At 42.5% G+C, this 24,726-nt stretch overlaps 1 protein-coding gene across 1 annotated transcript; it reads left to right on the top strand.

Moving 5' to 3' along the window:
- Nucleotides 1-15,412: 15,412 nt before the first annotated feature.
- Nucleotides 15,413-24,556, top strand: OVCH2 (ovochymase 2; the record flags this gene model as incomplete). Its single annotated transcript, XM_084208755.1, is given in 13 exon segments — nucleotides 15,413-15,425; nucleotides 16,518-16,541; nucleotides 17,297-17,373; nucleotides 17,379-17,386; nucleotides 17,484-17,590; nucleotides 17,593-17,613; nucleotides 18,478-18,618; nucleotides 18,941-19,058; nucleotides 19,473-19,555; nucleotides 20,310-20,434; nucleotides 20,819-20,906; nucleotides 21,536-21,722; nucleotides 24,427-24,556. Coding segments are annotated over 13 exon segments (1,122 nt in total).
- Nucleotides 24,557-24,726: the final 170 nt, after the last annotated feature.

Raw genomic sequence — 24,726 nt, 5'->3', positions numbered from 1 at the left:
CGTGTTCAGGTCTTGGGTTCCATGTCCTCTTGCTGAGGAAGCTTTTTAAAAAGGAAGACCTGAGCTCTGGATTTAAATATGCTTCAGTAAGTCCTGCTACTGAAGTATTTTATGGAGTGAACCAACTCTTCAAAACTCTTGGCTCCTTTGTTTTCCTTCCCCACCCCAGGCTGCCATTGGTGCCTCTCTTCTTGCCACCCACTCAGCTGACTTGAGACAAAAAGATTGGATGCTCTTGGCTGTAAAAACTTCATTAATGCCAGGCACTGTAGGGAAAATGCCACTATGGAGTTTTAATACTGTTAAATTCTATTTCTTGGAAACAAATGAAAGGCTTCTAATTTGCCTGGGCTAACACACATGTACTTTTAAGGTTACTCAGCAAGCAGAGCATGTCTCACCACTTTTCAATCCAGGTGTGTGGTTTTAAGTCACAGCTAATCTCTCCTTGTCAGTGACACCTGTGGTTTTCCTCTGATAAATATTTGATTTGGAAAGAAAAGCATGCAAGGTAACTCCCACTCTTGGTGACTCTAATTGAAAACCAAGTCTATCCATTTTTAATAGGAATGTGCTGCACTTAGCCCAGTAAGTCACCTTCTGGATAGAGCAGCTGCTGCTTTGCTGGTTCCTGCATTCCACGTGGCTTCTGCATTTCAGAGCCAGTGGGTGCTCAGCACCTCTATGGGACTTCAAACAGCAGGAAATGTGACTTGAAATTCCATGGGACATCAGGTGGCTGAAGATACTGTAGGGACTTCTGTTCTGGGAAGGCTTTTTTGTAGCAGCCCTCTGGTTAGAGAGACAGAGAACAGTTCCATGTTTGCAGGTGATCTCTCTGATTTATCAGTCTCTGCCATGACTGCAGGGAAAGTACTGATAGGAGTTAATCTGTTGGTAGAAAAGACTAGTTATGTCTGAATGAATGAGCTGAAATATTTTCAATATGGCTTGGTAAAAAGAAAAATGCTCTGAAAACTCAGAGACACAGAATATGGAAGCAATTGGTGGTTTTCTCTTTAAAGGCTGTCCTAACACCTAAAAAATAACTTTGCTTCTAATTAGAAATGAACTTTTTAAACTAAGTGCAAAAACATCTGCCAGTTCTTCTTGGCACTTCATTTTTTCATTGTTTTAAACTCATGCAGGCTTGCCACTTTAGCCATTCTGGTGGAAACTTGGGGGTTTTGCTTCCTGTCTTGTTTAAATGTTATTATTCTGGGAGCCAGCAGTGATCAGTGTTGCTGTCATGGAAGCTGAATGAACAACTTGGAAAAAGATGCTCCTCTCACTTGTGGGAGCTTTCCAGGTGCTTGGCATACAGGTTTAGCAATGAACCCTTTTCTGGCAGGCATTTTTGGGGTTTAGCTGGGAGTGTGGTGGCATGGTAAGATAACTTGCCTGAAAGAGCCATTTCCTCAGGCACTTCAGAGCCAGAACAAACACCCCAAGTGGAAAGCCAGTGTCACCTGCACACTCCCAGTAACACCCTTCATAATCCTAGGAGGTTGTTGTCACCACATTGAGATGTTTTTTGCATTTGCTGTCATAAAGCTATTGAAACATGACAAGTGAAGATGATGACTTGCATCCTGAGGGATGATTAAAGCATGAAATCTTTGTACAGGTCACCTTTCTCTTAATTCCTCTTCCCACCTATGCCACATGGGCTGGCTCCTGTGTTGAGATCACTTTGTTATTTTTAGAAACCCAGGTGGGAGAGTTTAGAACAGGTAATTATTAGCAGGTGGTGCTGCCAAAAGACACAGGTGTTGCACAGTAACTGCCTGGGGCTTTAGAGCAGAAGAGGAGGAGTTCAGCTGTGCCTCAAGTGATGCTGAAAGAAAGGGCTGCCACCACCTGAAACTGAGGCTGCCTCCTGCCAGCCTTGCTCCCCAGGGTGTCTCCTATTCCATTCTGGGCTTTTGAGAGCTGATGGCTGCTGCATATTCTCAGAAACTGCTGCTGGTTCCCTTCAGCAGCAGCAGTTTCACAGGATCCCTTAGGAAGTCAGGCAGAGATGGAGATGGACACAGAATGCAGGTGGGAGGAAAAATTTCAGCCTTTTTGCAGAAAAGCCTTCTGCCCTGCTACCTTATGATAGTAAGGAACACTTGTGCTTAAAGGAATGGGAAAGTGGTAAAAAAGTGTCTGATTTTATACAACTGCATTAAATGAAACTTGCAGAGCTTGTTGGGAGTGTTTGCACCCGGCTGAAAGAAGAGTGGAAAATGAAAGTTTAAAAGGAAGGTGGATGGTAAATCATTGCTTTTAAAATCTTTTTACTGCTGTCCTTTTCTTTAGGGTGGAAATTGTAACTGCCTTTGAGATTATGTTTGGAAGTAAACACTTTACTGAATCATTGCAAACACTGACTTTTGCTCCTGCAGGAATTGGTTTTAGTTAAATGTAAAATTGCTGCAGGGCGATGTCTTAGGCTGTTGAATTCTCTTCTGTCAAAATGAACTGTCTGAGGGAAGATAAAAGGTACAAAGGCTGTAAGTGAAATTTGATTGTATTGCAGGTTTTGAACAACAGACTCCTGGCCACTGTCTGGGATGTCTTTGGGCTGAAATAATTTGAATACACGTGATGTGGGTTGGTAGGCTCTGCTTGGATTTCAGTGCACTAACATTTTGAGCTGTGTTATTAAGCTTACTAGAAAAGCAATATTCAACATTCTGAAGAAGTGCCATGCAATTACCCTTGATATGCACTCGGACTGTAACGTTATCAGAGCAGATTTTCTGACACTGCTGTTCTTTCACTTCTTTTTCTTTGGAGAAGAACGACTGAAGAATAGTTGTTTGTTGGGATCTGAGAACCAGAGCCCAGGTCAGCCTCACCTGGTAATTAACTTCTTAAGCAAGAGTTTTGCCTCAGGGGACTGTTTGTAAGTGCTGCCTGCTACCACTGTTGTGCTTTGAAAGTACTTGAGTAAATAATCTATACAGCCAATATTTTTCACATTCATTGAAGCTTAACACTTTGCAGGCTACATGCTACATTGTGATATTGAGCCTGCATTAAAATTAAATTTTTTCTAACTCATTATTAAGTAGCAGATTAAACTGCTAGTGCCAACTTCCAAATAAAAACCATCCCCTCTAAATTACATGATTTTCTCTTTTTTTTTGGTGTGTAAGTTCTACAAGCATATATGTGTACACACACACCTATATATATATATATAAATATATAAAGGTATGGGTATTTCCAATGTCCATCTTTGTAGCAAAAGTTAAATGTTGCAGTGCAAGGTGAACAAGAGGATTTGCACTGCTCCAAGGAGCTGGAAGGTTTTTCATCTCCATTTCACCCTTACAGGTGGACTGAATGCACTTTGGAGCTTTACAGCCCTGGGCTTGTTTAGTTACTAACAGAGAGCATGAGTTGACAATAAGTTCTGCTCCAGGGCAATTGAGTTGTGAATAGAAAGGATTAGCAAAGAGTGTGAAAAATTAAAAACTATGCCATAAGAGCTATTTCTGTGGCTGCAGTAAAAGGTGTGGGCTGTAGTTTCTTTCTTGTTGGGGTTGAAAACTTGACAATTGGAAAATGCTCTTGCTGAGAGAGGCAGTGTCAGAGCTTGAAAGTGCTTTTTGCACATGCTTGAGCAGGTAGCAAGAAATGGAGAGGTGAAAGTACAGGAGTAGGTTCGGTTGCATTGCATGACAGGCACTTTCCTCCTGCCAGTTAATGAAAACAGCCTGGGACCTTGTAACTGCACACGTTTGAGGGGATTAAAAAAAGCCTTTTAGTTTCCCTTTTCCCTGTGCTCTAGAGTTAATATTTAAAGCCAGCTGGAATGCAGGGCTAAGCAGTGGTCGAGGGAATGTGCTGGTACCCTGTTCCCAGGAATATTGCGGATGCTGTTGCTGTGGAGTGTTTTTCAGAGTCACGACTCATTTGCAAGGGAGGATGAGCCAAAAGAGGAGATGTCCCCACAGTGGGCAGACCTTTGGGCAAGCAGCGATGGGCAGGGAGCTCTGCTGGTGGTGGCTGCTCCTGGAAACTGAACTGTGGCTGCTGTTCCCCCTGGTGTGTTCTCCTGGGTCTCTCCCACGGAGGCTGGGTGCCCTGCCAGAGCTCTGATCCCTGTCCCACACCTGTTTGTCTCTCCTGTGCCTCTGCTGGGCTCAGAGGGAATGGGGGAATTCCTGGAGGCAGCTCCAAGGTGCTCACATTCCTGCAGCATCTCCCAGAGCCCCAGCTCCTCTGGAGTCTCCCAGGGTTTCCATGGTGAGCTCTGAAGCTGGCTGGGTGGAGTTTGGCAAACGGGCCAGCCCTGATCTGCTGCCATGGCTCCAAACCCAGGAGCCATGAGGGAAAAGGAGTAAAGGAGATCTCCTGTGGGAACAGATGTTGTGCCAAGGGGAATTTAAATGCCAAACCAACTCCTGTCACTGATTCAAGGCCAGGCTGGATGGGCCTTTGAGCCAGTGGTGCAGTGGGTGATGGCTCTGCCCATGGCAGGGGCTGGAGAGGGATCATCCCTGAGGTCCCTCTCTATCCAAACCATCCCATCATTCTTGTGAACTACTACATCCCACATTTTGTTGGGTATGAGGAGTGTTCTGGTTAAAGAGAAGTTTCCTGAAAGGAAAAACAGTGTCTAAACAGGCAAACCACCCAGCTCAGGTGCCATTTGAGGTTGGCCAATAAAAGTTACACAGCAGCAGATGATTTAATTTAGGCTTTACTTCTAAAAGCAGCATTTTTTGCTCATAAGCTCTCTATAGGAGAGAGCTTTGCACAAGTGAAGTCTGCAGAGCTTGCTGGGATATTTGGGCACCAACAGCAATCAAATTATGGCAAAATGGAGCCTCCTGTGGTCTCATTTGCTTGGCCAAGGAGTCAAGAGCATTAAGCCTCAGCTGGACTTCTCATAACTCCTCTATAGCTTCTCAGCTGAAGCTGTACATACTGAAGTTTTTGAGTATCCAGATGGTCAAAAATATCTGTAAAATATGCAACAGAAGAGTGGCATCTCAGGGGTTCTGAACTGATTTGTTTGTTTGTTTGTTTTTCTTGTTTTTAATTATTTCAGCCTTTCTGCTGTTCTGACCTTTGCAGTGGCCACTCATGCACCAGTAAGTGATGCAAAATCCTAGTTTTGTTTATTTAATTGTATCACTTTAACAATAGAATCTTGTACTGAGGATTTCAGAGCGAGGAATGAATGAGATTAAAAAAAAATAAATTTCAAGTTTGAGAAGTTTTAAGCTAAAGTGCACCCAAATTCTTTAGCTGAGGTTTTTCCACCTTCATTAAGTCCAGACAGTTGCTCTGTGCGTGTCAAATTTATGTTTAACTCAATCTGGGCAGGAGAACCTTGCGTGGACACAGCACACAAGTGACAAAAGCTGTGAAAGACCAGGAAATCAGGCTGTAACCAGAATCTTCCTGTGCTCAGTGGTGAATCCTGGCCCGTGGGAGAGGCTCTGGGGCCCTGCAGCCTGTGACTGACTGCTGTTTGAAAAGTGACTCACGCTGAGCACACCTAGGGAGTAACCACTCCTTTCCTGCCTGGAAAATGACAATATTGGAGATTGTCATTGAATTGTAATAATTCAATCTCCTGCCTGTACCAATGGCAATATTGGAGATGGAATTGTTAACTCCTCACAGTCCTTAGCTCAGCATCCTTCCTGCAGGCTCAGAGAGGCTCTGAAGCTGCAGGAATGCCTTGCTTTGCTTTCCTGCTGCCTGGGAGCAGTTCAGTTTCCAAAGACTCTACTAAGCCCACAGAGGAGCTCTAACAGTGCAGGTAGAAATATTGGAGTGTGAAATTTTGTTTGTGGATTTTGTGTAATTTTTTTTCTTTTTTTTTTTTTTTTTTTTTTTGTGGTAGGTTACTCTGGAGGTAAGGATGTGCCTCACTGAAGTTTGCTGTGCTGTTTTTCTATCCTACCCCATTTCCTCTCATCCGCCTGGCCAGACACAAATGGCTTTCTGTGCTGAGGCTTTTGGTTTGGTTTGGTTTTGGGGTTTTTTTTTGCATGAAAAGATACCAAAAACTACAGTTTACCCCTGACCCTTGCTCTAGAGAAAGTAGAGAGTTCCTAAACCATGAATTAGTGATGGAACCCCATGCATATTACATTAGGGCAAGGAACAGGGCAGAAAGTGGTGTGTGCTAATTCAATGTAGACCAGCACAGAGTGGCACAAAACGACAGCATTCTGCAGTATTTGTGAGCTGCAGTTCTGAGGGCTTGACATGGCACTTTCCTACACAAAAAGGGTTGCATTGTGCACAAAGTTGTGAAAGAAGTGCTGCTGTTCAGTGTGTTTCAGCTGGTTTTTTTTCTGCAGGGAGTTAGTATTTGCTGCCTACTTTGTTGTGTGGCTGTTTTTTTGGCTTTTTGATTTTTTCAGAACTGGCCAAAGCTCTTGCATGATCAGCACAGGGCTGCTCACCACCCCCATGGCCACGAAGTCTTGAGCTTGCACAGAATTTGTAGTGGTGTAATCCTGTCTCTTGCTCTCAATTCTCTCTCTTGCTCTCAATTTGTTTACACCAAACTGGGAGCAAAGCTTGTCCACCTTAACACAGTGTCTGCCTTGGTTGAATTCACCTTGGTGCCTTTGAGCCAGGAATAAATGTGGTGACCAGTCTCCTTGTGCCACTCTGGCAGAAATGAGTGTCCCCAAGAAAGAGGGCTGGCACTAGAACTCCCCTGCCTGCCTTAGGACTCCACTGCAAAGAAATGAATGGTTTCAGCTGCTGCTGCTGGTGGTGTGAATGCCTCACAGCTGCTGATGAAAGGCAAAAGCCTTCCTGCCTCTGAGCATGGTGTGGTTTCTGTGGTGCTCTGTGACGTTCCTCAGCTCTTGGCTACGTTGCTCAAGAGACTCAACCAGCAGCACAGTTCACTTTTCCACCCACTGCAGTTTCACCCTGGCCCTGGAACTCCTTTAACTCCATTTTCTTAAGCTTTTAAGACTCTTCTGTGATGGTTTTGTTGCAATGTGCTGCTGGAAGCCGGCTCTGCCCTGTCACTGCAGGCCTGACAGGAGGAACCTGCACACTTAAGCTCTGTCAGCTTTGCCAAATATTGCTGAGACAGCTGAAATTTATCCCTTCCAAAGCAGGCATGTGCTGGGCTGCCCATACATCCATGCCTCTGCTTCACAGCTTACACCATCACGTTTCTTACAAACAAATTAAGGGTGTTTCAGGGTTTTATTGTAGCTCCACTACTTAGCATTTTTGCTTTCACTCTTTTTGCCTCTTCCCTTCCCAATTATTTTTTCAGTCATGTTTGCACATTCAAAGCACTGAATATTTTAAAGGCAGAGTTCTCATTTCCTCCTCGTTATTTGCAGCTACACCAATGGTTACAGACAGGGAATCCCCTTGGTTTCAAGACCAAAGTTTTCTACTTCCCCTTGCTCGTCCTGCTGTGGCATTTTCTGCAGCACAAAGACTGTTCCCTAAAGGAAAAAAACAGAGTTTCATTGCTGGGAATACCTGAGCCACAAGTCTCCTGTGGCTGCAGGGGGTTGCAGTGGTAGAAGCTGCTTGTGAGCAGGAGTCTGGTGATGAAAGTGAAAACATAGGAATATGGATCCAGCTGGAGAATTCCAAGCTGTCCACAGCTTAAACCCAGATGACTTTGTGTCAGTGCATCTACAAGGGTGGATCCTGCTCAGGTTTGCTGTGGGGCAGAAAGGGTTTGCAAATTCCTGCCCCTTGTACCCTCACCATTGAGAATGACCACAAAACGGGCAAAACCAGACAAAAACAAAACCCCTGCAGCAAGATCTGTGCTGGCTGTTTGTCACTGATGTGCACCGTGTGGCTCCTCGTTATGGTTAGAGAACTTTGCAGATGCCTCAGTTTCCCTTAAGCTTTCTCTGCAACCACGAAAACCAAGCTGAAATTAATTTCTACAGAGCCTTGAAAGGAGTGTGAACCAAACCTTCTGACATGGTTTTAAACATCTCACCGTGTTTGAATGAGTTTTGCCTTGCAGTGCCAAGGGAAAACGATACATTTTTATCCAAACTATTAATTTTTATCGAAAACCATCAATTTTTATGTTGATTTTTACAGCTGACAGTTATTGAACCAGACCATGGGAAGTTAATCACCCACCTCGGTGGCAGAGCTGGTGCTGTTCTGCCATCTGATGGCAGAGCTGGGACAGAACAGGGCTCCTGCCTTTCCCAGTGCAGGAGATCCTGCTGCTGGCTGTATTTTAACTGGAAATAAGGAAACATCCCGTCCTTGTTCATTTATCCTGTTTGGCCTGGCTTTCCCCATCTCTCTGGAATGGCTTGCTCCTTGTGCTTCCCACACTCTCGCATTGCTCTGGGAGCATCAGGAGCAGAAGAAAAACTTTTTTAAACTTTTTTGCAGTTCCCCTCTCTGTCTCTCTTCTTCTCTGTGTCTCCATTTCCATGTTTAAAAGTGGGAACTGTGTATCTGGAAGTCTTTTACAATCCCAACATGCTCCCTAGATTTCAGCCTGAAAATACCCCAAATTTGAAGTGTTTCAAACCCACCTTTTTAGTTTTGGCACAACATGAATAACTTCATGAGCATGATACTTCTCGACTTTGTTCTTTCCTCCTTTCTGGCTTGATCTCCCAGTAGATGAGGGCTGTGAGCCTGCTCTTGATTGCATTTGATTGTGTGATTGAAAAGGAGTGATTTAGCCATGGAGACCAAGCCTGGAATAGAGCAAACAGACCCTGGGCCAGACTCCTGTAACAGGGAAAGCTGATCTCACTTGGCTGAGCAGGAGCAAATACATGGATTACTCCTGCACTTCCTTCTCCTGGACTTTAAAGCCAGTTTGACAGGTCATTCATCTCTTCCTACTCTTTGCATTCAGCTCCATCTCCCAGCAAGGCAGAGGAGCCCACTGTGAAGCAGGCTGGGCAGGGATACCTGGAGTCACCTGCACTTCTCTCCTTTCACCTCCTGGTCTTGATGTGATGTGAAGTGCAGACACCACTGACAGCATAGCCAGGCTGATGTAATACATTTTTATTTTATTTCACTTATATTTTAAGTATGTTTCTGAAAAAATCTGCAAGGATTCATCTCACTGCTGCCTGCCTGAGATGGCATATTTCTGTATTTTGAGCATATTCTATAAGCACTGTAATACTGTAAATCTTTACCCATGTTAAAAGCATTGAAATGTGTCCGCTGTGCTCTCCAAAAATCACGTGATGTACTGGGTTTTTTATTTTTTGCTGAGCAGCTGCCACTGTGCTATTAAGACTTTGCATTTCACAAAACATCCCCAAGGGGACTGAGCTGGGAGTTAAGTGACCAACTTGCTTCTGAATGTTGCTGATTTGTTTAATCCATATGCCAAATATTAGCTGAAAAGCATTAGTATTGATCTGTCCTTACAAAGCATTTTGAGATATTCAGGGCAAATACTTAAGCGAAGCACAATTTTGTTCCCTCTCTCTTCCTTTGCTTGTCCTTTCCCAATTAATCAGTTTAAGGCTGGACTCCATCCAAGGGAAGCTTTGGCTGATATCAATGCATTGTGCTCTCTGTAGCCTGCAGTATTTCTGCATTTGTTGACCTTGTTTGGTTTTGGTCTTGTTTGCTTTTAAAGGTAAAATTTCTGTCTGGGAGACTTAGCTACAAAAAGGAAAATTGCTCATCACAGATGTAAGTAACTGAGCCTGTATCTATAATTCTCATATACTGGAAAATGGAAAAATGGAGCTGCAGTGAAAAGTGGGAAAAGGCCAGCAGCTGCTGTTTCTTTTAATTCCTGGTTACCAGTGACTTTTGGCTGGTACATCAACTATTGAGCACTGCAGGACGAAAAAATGCATCTTCTGTCAAAATTGTGCTCCTTTTTTATTGCACAGGAGACTCAAATAGGTCTTGATGCATATCCAAAATCCTGAATTAAAGAACAGATGTTCTGGGAAACAGCTTCTTGGGGGGTTCTGTGGGTTCTTCCTGCCCCAAGTGCTCCTTTGAGCATTCTTGCCATTGTGCACTTTGTTCTGGGCCCTGATGGGCCAGCTGGAGAATTTAGGAGGGTGTAGAGAGCTGAAGGGAAAACATTATCAAGAGCCAAGGCTTCAGTTTTACTGCTCCCTCTGAGCAATCTGGAGTTGATTGGAGGCAATAAAACACATCTCAAGGTCTCTGAGAGGCAAGAACCCTCATCCCTTTCAGTTTTGGGGTGGCTGTGATGGGAACAGTGAGGGAGGAAGTTTTCAAAGTCTCACAAAGTCCTCTGCATGCAAGGGAACCTGAACTCTGAGGCTCACTAATACTAGGGAGGATGTGGAGCAGACCTAAGCCCTGCAGGGCTGGGAGCAACTTTCTTCTTTAAACTCCAGAGTTACTGAATGACTTTTAACTCCTGCTGTGCTGCTGAAAGCCTACAAAGCTACCCTGCCCTTTGGGGATCTTCACCCCTGAAGAAAAGGGATTTCATCATGCCTGGAGTGTGATAGGTTCAGAATACTTGGCTGAGACACATTTATTCACCCTGAGCAGGAGCTTGGAGCACAAGCTTGTCAAAAGCTTGGAACAGAACTGAAAATTCTGGATCTGCTCTGAGGACAGGGCTGTGTCTAGAGCAGCCCAGCTGAATTCCATGATGGATTTTGATGCTTTAAATTGTAAGTGGGGGCTACATGTGGGAGGAATGGGCTGGGCTCTATCTAGGGCACGTATTCCTTCCTTTGCACTGGCACTGGCATCCAATTTTTGGTGAAAAGCTTTGGTCAAGAAACCAATCCAGCTACAAAAAGCAAACCCAGCTCCATAAAACAAGCTCAGGTCTCCACAGAGCCTGGCCAGGGCTGAGACTGGCATGAGGGGAATGGCAGCAGCCACTTCCATGGGAGATGGGGCACAAATTATACTGGCTTTTAACTTTTGTCTCTGAGTTTTTTATAAATACTTATTTTCTAAATTTTCAGGCAAACAATCTGCTCCCCAAAAAAGGCTTGGGTGACCGAAAAATTGTGGATATGATTTTTCCAGGAAAATGAATTGATAGCACAGTGAGCATTGTTATTGCAAAGTTTTAGTTTGTAGGTCTTTTTTTTGCAATTTTTACCTAAACCTAGCTATAATCCTAAACTAGAAGACCAGATTAACTAGGATTCATATGGGAATATTGAGCTGAAATCTTGTAGTTTGTCTTTTGCAAAGAAATCTTGTAGTTTGTCTTTTATCAGTGATCTCTGAAGGTGTAAAAAAGTACATGAATCCCAAAACCACAAATCCCAAGTGAAGGTGTAGCATGGTTTGCTTTGAGATGTGACTTTATTTGTACAGAGGGAGAGGGAAAAAACATGGTTGGGAATTGCAGAGGTACTTAATGTTGTGGTTTTAAGAACTGAGAATCCCTAATTCCCTCAGCTTTTCAATTTATTGGTCTTTGAAGTAACATGAAGGTTCTGACTACAAAAGGTCAATGCCAAGCTCCCCTTTCTCAATGTGAGGGTGGATGGTGGCTTTTAAAGCATAATAAAACTGAGGTGGGTGTTTTGCTGGTGCCATTCAGGATCTTTCATAAGCTTTTGGGGAAATGGCAGGCAATAATGGGCTTACCTTGAGAATTAGATTTGGCTTTTTTTTTTTTTGGTTACAGAAAACTTGGAATCATTGCAATTACAATAGGTTAAAACTGGAGAAAAATAAGTTTGTTGGAAAATCAAAATTCCTGCCCAACTACCCAGACATAAATACATTAAGTCCGTGTTAAAACTAACCTGCTTTCAGTTAAGAACAATTGGATTCAGAAGAATAGTACATGAATTAAAAGATTTATGAAGTTTCGCATTTCAAGACATTATACCTTGTTTAGAATATGATACCATGAATTTTATTGAGCTTAGAGGTTTTCCAGTTTTCTGCAGTGACCGTGCAAACTCTTAGGATGTGACCAGTGACCCTCGAAAGCACAGCTCATTGTATTTTAAAAACTCAAAACACAACCAAACCCCAAAAAATCAATCCCACTTAAATCTTGTTTTTTCTACTGATCCTCTAAGAGGTTAATTACTAACCAGCATTTGCTGCTCATTGTACCCTTCACTCCTTGTTCCCTCTTCTCTTAAACTCTACATTGTCACTGGGTGAACACATTTTCTACCTTTCCCCCTCCTCGGACAATAGCAGCAACATGAAGAGACTTTTCTAGCAAGAATTAAACTTCCTCTTTCCTGCAGTTGGGCCATCTCAGTGGTCCACTGACCCAGCACAGCCTGTGTTCCCTCCCACCAGCCCTGGACTCCTCCAAAAGCCCCTCAAAGCCAGCAGAAAAAGCAACTGGAGGGCTCTGATGATGAGCATTCTCAATATTCTTTGCTTTCTCTTGGTCTTAAACTTATTTGGGTGTGTGCATGATTGTTTTTAATGGGCTCACAGCAAGGAGCAGCTGTGCACATTTCTACAGCACGGAGCACAATTTGGTTTACAGGCATTTCATTCTCCCAGTGCACAGCAAAACAAGGGACAGCCCAGGCTGACTGACATTGATTCATGCCACTATTTTGGGGCCAGCAGGAACAGGTTCTGCCTGCTAAAACAGTTTGGGACAGTTAGTGATTTTATGGCTTTGGTTTTCTCACTGCAAAGCTTTGGGACATGGAGCCAGCTCTGCATTGGCATTCAGAGCAAAGGTGTGGCTGGAGATCAGTGGTGGTGCGGTGGATTTGACCTTTGCCTGTGGTCTGTTGGAAGATGGGTTGTTAATTTTGCTGCTGGTTGTCATCATTGTTCTGTGTCTTCCCTGTGTGCTTGGACTTTTGCAAGGGCCCTGCAAAGTCCTCAGCAGTTGTGTTTGTGGCTCAAATACAAAAAAGGGGGAATTGTGAAAGAGGTTTTACGGTGACTTCTGCGAGCCAGAGAGAAGTTTGATAAAAGGATCCTTGTTTACCCCAAAAGAATTTCCTGCCATGGTCATTGACATAGAAACCAAGAAAGAAAGAAGGATAAATAAGAGAACCTGCAACTGCCTATTCCAATGAGCACTTTGTCTCTCGTGACCAAAGTATAAACTCAGGAGTTTTTTAAGAAAGCATAAAAAAGCATGCACACTAGAATAACAACATGTTTGAAGCCTTCTGAAAATGGAGTGTGTTGCTTTGTATTGTGACTGTCTCAACTACAACAGCGGCCAGGGGGGTGGTGGTCAGGAGTGGTGCTGCCAGAGCTGCCTGCCACAGCTGCCAGTTTTAGGGGCAAGAGCAGCTCCCTGGTGGGAGGTGCCTCTGTCTGCACAGAGGATAAAGGAAACAGCTTCAGCAGAACTATAAATAGGTAGCAGAAGAGGAGAACACAGAATAACAAGACAAGAAAGCCTCCCCTTCCGTTCTGCCATCCCAGATAAGTGCAGCTTGGACAGAACGTGCCCCTCTGTGATTTTTCTGTCTGACTCCTTTGGTGCTGCACAGAAAGTGATGCCTCTCTGTGAGAAATTGGAATGTGCTGTGGATTGTTTCTCCATCTTCTGTTCCACATCAGTGGCTTGTGTAGCATCACTCATAACCACGGGGATTGTTTATTCTTGTTTTTATGCCCTCCTGTTGTGGTAGATGAGCGCAGAGCTCTGCTGTACATGGAACTGGTTTGGGGGTCTGGAGGGTTTGTTTTGTCCCTGCAAAATACAAATGAATCCCTGAAGGAAAGCAGCTTTAATAAGTTTTTCATTAGTGCTGGAATCATGTTGGTGATACAGGTTTCAGAAGTGGCAGAAATGGAGATTTCCTCAGGACCAGTAGGAAAACTGCACTCATAATAAATTCTGCATCTATACCAGAAAAAAACCAACTGCAATTCAAAGTTTCTACAACAGGATTTATATTCAATTCTTATAAAACTGCATATTCAGAAAAAAGCTGGTGTTTGTTATCTTTTGACTGGCAGGAGAAAGAATGAAAAACTAGAATTAAATGAACACAATTCAATCTATTGTTGGGGTGGTCACTGATGGTGGATTGGGGGGGATAGTTATTGGGAAGCCCTTGGCCAAAGAATAAAACACTGAGCATGCTGCCAACAACATTATAAACTTGTGGTGTGTTTCTCAGGTCTGTAAGATTGGCTAAATATAAACTGTGCAGGAAATACAAAGTTTTGCCTCCTCAAAAGCTGTAGAAATTGTTGGGGCAAATAGCAACTGATATTCTCTCCATGTGAACTCTATTTCCAAGTGTAGATCTGCCTGGGAAAGTTGCTAGCAAAGCATGCCATGGTAAATTCATTTTGTCTCAAAAAAAAAAAAGTTTCAGAGAGGGTTTCAGTATTTTACAGCAAAGACTTCAGTCATGGTGTGCAGAAGAACCATGCTCTATTAAATTTGGTGTCTTTGGTTGGAAATGGGGGTGTGTGCTCTGTTCCCATCTGTCAGAGGTGGGGCAGTTCTCTTCTGTTCTTTGGGCAGTTTTTTCTTTATCCCTCCCACAGCCAATCCTCCCTCCAGGAGATCTCTTCTGTCCCTGGCCAGGGAGTGTCCCTGCAGGGCTGATCAAATTCCATCATCCCATGGGGGAATGCTCCGCCCAGGGGAGGAGCCAAGCATTCCTACCTGGATACAATCTGAGGTTTGGAACACCAGAAACAGCCTTCCCACTGCATTCCCAGAGGAGCAGCTTTCTCCTGCCCTGCATTCCCAGAGGGAGAGCAGGCCTATCTCCAGCAGCCCTGGAGCTGCAGAGGAAAACTCCCCCCTTGTGCAGGATCCTGCTGCAGCAGAACCACAGCTGGCACTGTAAATAAAGTAAACAAATTCATTGTAAACTGGGAGGTTTGGATGTAGGAATTCTTTCAAAAGTCCCCTATGGAGCAATGCACTTAATGACATGATTCCATATTAATTATTGTATGGGTTGTAGGACCGGTTCCTGAGAGCAATTTTGCAATGTACTCCAGCGCAATAATGCTTAGGGCTTTCTAACTTCAGAACACTTGATAAACTAATTAATGTTGGAAAGATCCAGAGGATGAAAGGAGAAAGATTTGGATTACAGGAAGAAAAGGAAGTGGGATAAAGGTTAAGTGATTGTTCCTCACTCCTTTTTTACATGCTCAAGCACATCAGAGATGAACCCATGAGGGAATTAATCTGTCTCTCCCCCTCTTGACAATCCTGACTAAACACCCCAGAAATGTGTGTGCCTTTACAGCTCTTTTAAAACTCACTGTCCCATGTGTTGCAGGCTTTTAGTAAGGCACAAAAGAGACCCCAACAAACTAAGCCTTGCTCAGCTGTACAAGCTGTGTCTCCTGGCATTTTGCTGGGCTTTTTTCCAGGGAGACCCCTTTTGTGTCAAGGCAAGCCTGGGGCCTGGAGCCTTGCTGATGTCATCTCCTGGGGATGGAATGTGCCTGCAGCAGGAGAGGGAGTGAAAAAAACAAACATTACAACAGAGGATCCCTGGGAATATCCCCAGACCTCAGCATGGTGAGTGCTGGTAATTAAGTCTCCACAGTAATGCGTCCCTTGCTTGTTACCAATCCTCTGTCTCAGAACATTTTATTTGTTTTTATTTAATTTCTTTTCTCAGAATACAGAACTTACATGATTTCCTGTCAAAGCACTGCAGCATTTCAGAGTCCCTTGAAGTGTTAGTGACAGGTAGCTGTCAAAACCAAATTGAGAGCATTGTAAATACTTTACTTCCTACTTGGACTCTTTTTTTTTTTTAAGAATGATCCTTTTATGCAGCTAGCCAATTAGCATGTTTATTGGAATTTTACCTTTTTTTTAGTGCAAATTCACCAGTTGAAAGTATCAGAGATTCCATGTGCACTTCTTTGAAGTCACTTGTCATTTTTCTCAACTAAAACATGTTGGATCAGACATTTGACAACAACATGGGGACAAGTCACGCTCAGAAGTGCTTTTGTTCACTCTTCCCAAAAGGCCATGAATTCCGTCTGTGCTGGGGAACAGGGTGTGACCATCAGGCACCATTGCCAAAGTCATGGAGCTGGGGATATAAATGGCAGGGGTGAACTCTACTGAGAGTTATAAGAAACAGAATTGACATTTTCTTCTAGTTTGGGCTAATTTCATTAAAGGGATTTGGAGACGGTGTTAAAACTTACACAGAGAACTGAAAAACTGAGGGAGAGTTATTTAAGCGGTTTAGTCAATGAGAAGAAAAAAAATGGTGAGGAGAAAAATAAAATTTCCTATTAGAAACCATCTTCAATTGATGATTCAAAGAAGGAACCCCCACAATGTCAGAGAAAAATGAAAAGGGTTTAGCTTCTGAAAAAGTGCTGCTCAGACTGAGTAGTGGCCTGTCAAAGCATGGTTCCTTCCGGAGTGGCTACTCCAGAAATGTTTATTCCAATGTCAGCATTCCCTGAACATGCAGGGAAGTTTTGATTCCAAGCCCTAGTTTATTTTAGGCACTACGTCCCCAAAAACCACTGAGAGTTGCCTCAGTGCCAGCTGTACAAAATTGCCATTTCACATGGACAAAATAAATTGTGAAAATGAAACTGCAGCAATCTATTCTTCTTCCCCCCCCTCTCCCCTATCCCTCCTTCATTAGATCTGAAAGTGAAAAGCTCCACAGGTGAGTTCGTGACTTTCCCCATTTTGTGTCAAAGCATAAAAAGCCCTCCCCAAAATAGTTGGAATTTACAAAGGAAGAAACCTTTTCGAAAACATTTTTGCCAGTTTTTATTGGTTTTCCCAGGATGCTGCAGGTGCAATAATCCAATAAGTACTTGACTCCTTAAATTTGTTTGTGCTTACACAGCTGTTGATAAATGCTGCTCTCGCTGGGTTACCTTGCAAGCAGAAGGGTGGCCAAGGAGAGATGATTTTTGTGGTGTTGTGTTTCTGCTGATACCTGACCAAAGAGGAAAGCTTCTGCTTCTTCTATTAAAGTAATTTTTAACAGCACATTGAACTGTTGCAGAAGTCTCCTGCTGTAACATAACCAAGGACATTATTTCAGATGGGCTGCCATGAACAATTTTGTTATGCTCCAGGGTATCCATTTTTCCTCACTGAAAATTATTTCTACTGAAATCTTCACGTAGCCAAGAGTTTCTTTAAGGTAAGAAATAAGCACTACCCTTTACAAAAAAATGTGAGTCCATTGGCAGGGCTTCATTCTTGCTCCCAGATGATGGGATTTAAAGCTGATTTTTCCAGAATTCCAAATAAAAGAGTGAAAAGACGCAGCATCAGTCTGCCAACAGAAACAAAGTGCAGCTGAGCAACACTGTCTCACAATATCCTCCAGATGTTTGAGATTTTTGGTGGAACAGCTGACTGCATATGTGTCAAACCTAATTCCTTCCATTATGATTTAACTCACAGTGTTTTGTAGTTTTCAGGATGTCAAACTCTGCAAGAGTAAAGGGGAATTACATTTTCCTGGAAGGCCTGAACAGCTCTATAAAACCATCAGTAAGCAGAGAAAAGAGTCTTCCCCCAGAGAATATTCCCCATACAAGTGTAGGTTTTGGTTGCATTTTTATGAATAGGAACTGATGTCTTATTCCAGATTATGTGTATGGACTCTATTTGTGCCAGAAGGGAATTACATATGGCTTCATTTCTCCCACTTTTTCTGGCCAGAAACATTCTGTGACTATGATTCTTTATCAGTCTATTCAAAGATGACAGACTCGTGGGTGAGTTTTTGTCCCCTTGTTCTTTGAAACAATCATTCAGGTTGGAAAAGACCTTTGAGATCTATAACCAGTCAGAGCACTCCTTATTCGAACAGCAAGGGCACTCCATGAGGAGGTGGTTGATTGCTTCACTTGCTTGATTAGTGCATTGAGACACAGGATCTGAAATAAAAGAAAAAGAGTGTGGGAGGTGAAGAGGTTGGAAAATGCCTGGTAGGGAACTGTATCACATTTCTGGTGTCAATCATTTTCAATTTTTTATAGTGTGAATTAATCTGGGCTAATGGATTAATAAGGAAGGTAGAAGGATGAATAGCAAATTTCCCTTTGCTATAAAATCCTAAAATTTTATAGCTAAATTTCCTTTTGGGCAGGGAAATGAAATTTTGCAATTTCAGTGGTGATCATTTGGGGCAAGCTTTGGTGCATGTCCCTGCACTTGATGGCATGGCATGCCATGCCTTTTGATGACTTTCACTTTGACCAAGATTTTTCTTTTCTTTTTTTTTTTTTTTTAAGTGTCCATGCCATGTCCCTCATATCTTCCCCTCCAAGTTGTGTCTTCATCCTTGTTTTTCTCACCTGCTTTTGCAACATCTGTGAAGTTAGTTTTGGCCCCTTTGGTCCTTTGTACTGCATCTCATCTCCTCCCAGACCGCTTTCTTGTAGTCACTAAATCTCTGGATTTTCTGGGGTTTTTTTTGTTTTTTTTTTCAATTGCATTTCATTTGATCATATCTCATTTCCAGAGTGTTTGTAAGTCTTTCTTTTCTGTTTTGCAGGAATATTAAAAATGGTACATGCAAGTTTGGTCAAGTAACTGAAGGCTTTAAACAGTAATTATTCTCTACTGTTATGTTTCAGGGAAATTCTGTGGAGGAGATCTTCCATTACCTCTTGTGATTGGCTCCCATAGCATAAGGCTGAAATTTGTTTCTAATGATGAGGATTATGGAACTGGTTTTTCCATTACCTACAAAGCTCTTACACCAGATATTCTTCCTGGTAAGTTTTAGCCAAGTAATGTGCCTGCCTACACTCTTGGGTGGGGACCTGGAAAAAATGTCAAGAGAAAATAAACCAGAGGAAACTCCTGTGGTATTTCTGTGTGGATGATGCTTTCATGGGGGGACCTTGAGGGAGGCAGCTGAGGCTAAAACACGTCCTGGAGATTGTGTTTGGTTTTTTGGTGCACAGCAGTTCACCAGCCATAAGGATGGGCCCGAGGGCCACCAGCTGAGTCTTAAAAGAACTCCTGATGTTCCTGTTCTGACAGCATTTCCAGCTGGTACTTTTTCTTTCCATTTTTGTCTGCCTGGATTTCCAGATGCTGGCTGTGAGTCCCTGGCTGTCCTCCTTGAAGGACTGCTGGAGAGTATGCACTACCCAGAGCACTACAGCAACCTGGCAGGCTGTCAGTGGATTATCTGTGCTCCAGAGGACACGTAGTTAAGGAATAACATGAATCCTTCTTGTGTCTACATGATGGAAATGGGCACCACTGAGTTAACAAGAAATGATACAGCTAAGGACAAACAAGATCAAGCAACATAAGCATGAATAATGCTGCTGGATGCAGTTAAGAGGAATCACTATCCATCCCAAAAGACAGATAGGTTTCAATTTGTCCTTTAGGTTATGGTAAAATAGGATTTCCTGGGTTAAATTTCATCATGACAGATTCTTCTAGAAAATTCAATATTTATGTATCACCTGTGAGAGGTCTGAATGTCACAGAAACCAAACCTTGCAGGAATCACTCACAATCCTAAAGACCCTGTAGATCTTTGAATTCTTTCAATATGACTTTCACAACAAGCTTCACTCTTTCATTTCTTAATTAAAAGCTTACATACCAGTCCTTTTGAAGTAGAAGAGAGTGAAGATTGCTCCTATGATGCCATGAATGTGTATGAAGATGTGGGAAAAGAGGAGGAAATTGGTTTGCCTTTTGATTTTTAATTTTGGGGATGTTCTATTTATTTTATGACTTTCACTAGCCCTATTGTCCAGTGTAAATAAATTTTGCTTGTAGACTCTCAGGTAATGTTATAGTACTAGTTTCAGTTTTGAAAAATGCTTGCAGGTATTGCTAATTCTTCTCAACTTACAAAGGCAAAGCCACATTGAAGAGAACCATTTTTGAGTGTTTAAATTCTGTGTGAAATGCAGTTCTGAATTGGTTCCAGTGCAGAAAATACATAGCACAGTAATTTGAGTCAATAAGAATGATCACACACAAAGCACCCAAGACATCTTCTTTTCAGAGTCCAGCTGTTCATCACTCCAGACCATCATTCATGTAATTTTAAAATTTTTGCCACTTGGCTTATAATGAATGAGAGGAAATCTTATCCCAAAAAACCTGTTTTCAGCACTTGCTTGAAGCTGGTGCTTAGATTAGGGAAAATCAGGTAGCTGGGGTGTTTCATTTGTAAGGAAGTTCGTGGGTGCTGCAATAGCCTGTTGTGAAATGATGCCAGAGACTCCTTGTTCTGGTGAGGAAACTTCTGAACAGGCTGCCAGGAACAGATCAGTCCTTCAGCCTCAGCCTGCTTATCTCTTGGTCATGGTTACTTTTCACCTTCCTGTCTGAAAGCTGGAATATACAGAATATTGTGCACCCACTGTTGAAAGAGAGAAGGATAAAAAGTACCTGCTAATTTTTTAGTGGGCCTTTGCTTTCTCATTTTCAGTTGAGTCCTGTGGATTTGCCCTACCAGCACCTGCTCCAAGCTCCTCTGCTGTGATGCTGGTTGTCTTCCACCCTGATGAAACAGAGACCTTTGGAGGATTCAGAGCTACAGTCTCCTTTCTTCATGTAATAGGGAACAGAAAACTAAATAGAAACTTGGGAAAATGCCTCCTTGGGGCAGCACAAAGGGCTGTTCAGTGGGAATAGCTGTTCAGAATTATTTTGCTCTAGGAGAGTCTCATCTAACAAATTGTTTCAATGAAAAAAAGGATTGAGAACCTCTTCAGGCATTAAACAAAGGCCTAGTGAATGGTGAAGACAAACAATGAATCTGGCCAAAACCTGAGAGTTGTGCTTGTGGCACATTCTGGATAGCACTTTAATGCTGTAATAGCACACATCCCTACCACAGAAATCTGCTTCTTCTACAAAAGTAAATAAGGAAATAAAAGTTATTCTATAATACAAGTATTACTCAAGACATCCTGCTAACACACTCGCCACTTTAATTTTCTAGATTTAAATATTTTGAATTCAACTAAAGAAGAAGATTTTGAAAACATGAATGTTACTGAAGAAGAAATAAAGGTTATAACAGGTAAGACACCCTCAGATGTGCTTTCTTCATGGGAATGGAGAGTACCTTTTGGACTATAAATTCTCAAAATACCTAATGGTTGCAGTTGGTCCAGATTTTTTTAGTAAGATATTTTGAGGAAATAAAAATATGCACAATGACATTTACATGCTTTGACTTTGGCAGAAACTAATTTTTCTTGTTTCCTTCATCTTCCTAAGTGATGTACAGCAATTCAATAACATTTCAGCTTCTATGTCAGTTTACACCTGCTTCCTTTGGTGAAAACAATTGCAAAGACTACAGAGTAGTTGAAAATAACAATCAGCATTTTAGAGCTGCCCTTTCCCCCTCTAGTAGTCTATAGAAAACTGGATGAGCCCCTGTTCATTGTAGGTTTGAGGCTAAAACTTCCGAAGTTAAATGGTAGCTTTCATCTTGGTGAAGCTCTGTTTTTGCTAGGATCATCTCCTCACGGCAGTCAAAATATTTGGATCCTATTAAATTAGAGAAATTGGAAGATTTAGCAAAAAAGGAGGAGGGGGAGCTTGAAAAGCTGTGGGGTTGCCCTTAACTGGAAGTTCTTTATTTCTCCCAGTCTTAACCTAACCTCTAAAGACTTCTTGGAACATCAGTGCTTTCTGTTTCAGAGGATGCTTGTGGAATGCCCTCAAATCAGCCCAGGTTCCTCTTCAGTAGGATAACTGGAGGTGAAGAAGCTGTGTCCTACTCGTGGCCTTGGCAGGCCAGTGTGCAAACTGCAGGTGAGCACATCTGTGGAGGAGCAGTCCTTTCCCAAGAATGGGTTGTCACAGCTGCCCACTGCCTTCATTCCAGGTGAGTGCAGTGGGATGAGCCCTCCCCTGGGAATGTCCGTAACTGCATGGTGTGTCCCTGCAGCCCGCTGCTTCTATCCAGCAGATTGATTGATACGAGCCAATCTTTCAAAATAGTTTTTAATGTAAATGTGATTCCCAAGTTCTCCATGATGAAGCAATCCAACAGCCTGAACGCTGATCCTAATCTGCATTTACACGACAGCTTTTGTGTGTCTGTCAGCACAGATCTGTGCCTTCACTGAGCTCCAAAGCTCAGAATCCCAGAGAGGTGTATTGTCTTTGTGCTCACTGGTGACTGTCACCAAGAAAGAAAGATTAGGGCACAAGTTGCCACTTTGCTCACACTGGATAAATGTTTTTTCCAAGACTCTCTTCCTACCCTTGGTGGATGAGGTTTTCTGCATGTTCCCAGTTCCATGCCACAGATGCATAACCTTTGCTTGTTAATATCAGAAAGCTGGTGGTTTCTGGAGCTGCTTTTAAATGTGTCCCCTTCTGAAGGCATCTTGGACATTTACAAAACCAGTTACTTAAAGGCTCACATTCCCAAGTCTTTCAGAAAATGTCGCTGTCTTTGCTTTCCTAGAAAAGATCAATCAAGCAGTATTTTATACACCCAAATTTCAATGAGACCACTCTGGACTCTGACACTGTCCTGCTGCAACTGGCTGAGCTCTTGGAATTCACCCCCTCCGTGCTCCCAGAGTGCCTCCCTGCCAGGGAGGAGGTGCTGCAGCCCTCGAGGATGTGTGTGGTCACAGGGTGGGGTACACCTGAAGCAGGTATGCAGTCTTTGCTGCTTGGGCATGTTTTGGCTGTGTTTTAAATACCACATTTTGTGCTGGAACAGTCCTTCTGTCTATATGTTAGTTTTTTTGGAGAACAGATGTTAAAAAGTTTTCACTTGTGTAAGCTCAGCTAGACGTGAAGGGACATGGGTGGGAGGAGAGAAATCAGGTAATTTAGATTGAGACCATTTGAAAAGGAGAGGAGTAAAGCTTCCTTCTGGAACCACTAATTCATGCCTCTACTGGATGATGTGTTTTAACTCAAGGCAGAGAAAAGGGGAAAAAACTGCGGCAACTGGAAGTCCTCATCCTGGCACCTGACATATGTTAGAGCTATTACATAAACCTTGCCAGGAAAGTGACCCTGGGGATGATCTGTGCACGATTCCCTCTGGAGGAAGGCAAGGACTAAGTTACCCTTGGGCCAGGTGGGTTCTAGAAAGGGAAGGGAAAACAGCTCCCAAAGCTATTTTCTTGAAAACAAGCTGTGGTGATTCACAGTGAAAGACTCCTTAGCAGTCAAATCTTAATTACCCATATTGCAAAAAGAGTTACTTCCCTCGAACAAAGGTTGTGCCTTTGTCTTCTAAAAATTGAAAACCCCAAGCATGTGAGCAGCTGGGACCTCTCCTTGCTGAACTGAGGTTTTAAAAACAGCAGGAGTGATGTTGGCTTGGGACAAGGTTCCTTTGTCCTTGTGCATGGTTGTGAAAAATGCGTATTTTATGATAGGCTTTTTGCAAATATTAAAATGAATATTATATATGTTATGTTAAAAAGTTATGCTGCATTAATTTTCTTAAGTAGTGTGTTAGATATAGTTTTAGGTTATAACATGATGTTAAAATAAAAACTGTGCTATGTAAGATACTTTTTTTAAAGAGAGGACTCACACTGAGATAGCAGCCACAGGACACCTAAATCTTTCAGAGAAAAAGAATTTATTGTTCCCTTATCAGAAAAAAGAAACTTCTTCCTGCCTTGCTCAGCCGTGAAGATGCCATCAGGATTCAGAGGAAGAGGCTGACACTGACCAGACAGAATCCTTTGTTTGAATGGAATTGATGCATCATGGATGAGGTGTATGGATATGCAACAGGCTGTTGCTTTTAAGGGTTAATCCTCTGTTAACCTGGGCCCTTTCTCAGGCTTATTTTGCCCAGAAAAGGAACCCGGATCATCCGTAACTTTTTGTTTTTATTTTCTCGTTTTGTCCTAATCCAAATTGTCCAAATTATTATTACTCTAATTATATTACTATTTTTATAACCATTTTATTATTATTCAACTTTTAAAATTTTAAAAACAAGTGATTGGTATTTTTCACAGGGTGATTCTGGAGGCCCATTAGTTTCTCCTTTTTTTTACACTCTCCATGGAATCACTAGCTGGGCCTTGGGATGTGGAAGGAAGAACTACCCATGAGAATACACCAATGTTAGGGTTTTTTTTTGACTGGATCAAGAAGAATATTAATAGTAGTGGTATGTATGAAAAAACCCCAACAAAACAACCATTAAATGAATCCTTTTGCTATTGTTAGATGATTCATTTGAGGTCTTTTCCAAGGTGTCATTTTTATATTTGGGTGTCCAGCACTCCCTGAGATCTTGGCTGTTTAAAATATCCCCAGCTAAATGCCCAAAAAAGAAACGAACTTAAATCAGCAGTAACTTCTGAAAATCTTATTTCTTCCAGTTGTATTATTATTATTATTCCACTCTCTACTGCATTTCATGTGTGGATGAATGTTTTCCTTGCTGTGGCTTTGCAGCTTCATTTCTCTGGGTTGGGAGGAAGTAGAGGAGCAGGAACTGACACCTGGTGGCAGCTGAGTCCGCTTTGACAGGCTGTAAACTTGTCTTCGTTGATGATCTTTGCAGAGTTTACCGTTTTATTCTTCTTTTTTTTCAGAGCTCCCCATTTTCATTGTGTGACTGTCAAAAGAACAGTTCTGATGGATCCCATTGTAAAACATTCCCAAAGCACAAATGTCATTGAAAACAAAATTTGGTGGGAGCATGCAGGTTTCTTGGGCCGATGAACAGATTGCAGAGTAGCTGATACTTACCCTGGGGAATTTACTGCTGATTTACCTGAACTGAGACTTAAGCTTTTCACGTGTGTTGGAGCAGTCACAAGTTACCTGCTGACGCTCTGTTAATTAAGGAAAGGCCGGACACGGCACTCAGCGCCACGGGCTGGTTGACACCG

The sequence above is a fragment of the Fringilla coelebs genome, assembly GCF_963513975.1.
Source record: "Fringilla coelebs genome assembly, chromosome: 6".
Classification (NCBI taxonomy): Eukaryota; Metazoa; Chordata; class Aves; order Passeriformes; family Fringillidae; genus Fringilla; species Fringilla coelebs.
The sequence above is the reverse complement of the archived record's forward strand: the minus strand, read 5'-3'. Positions and strand labels throughout refer to the sequence as shown.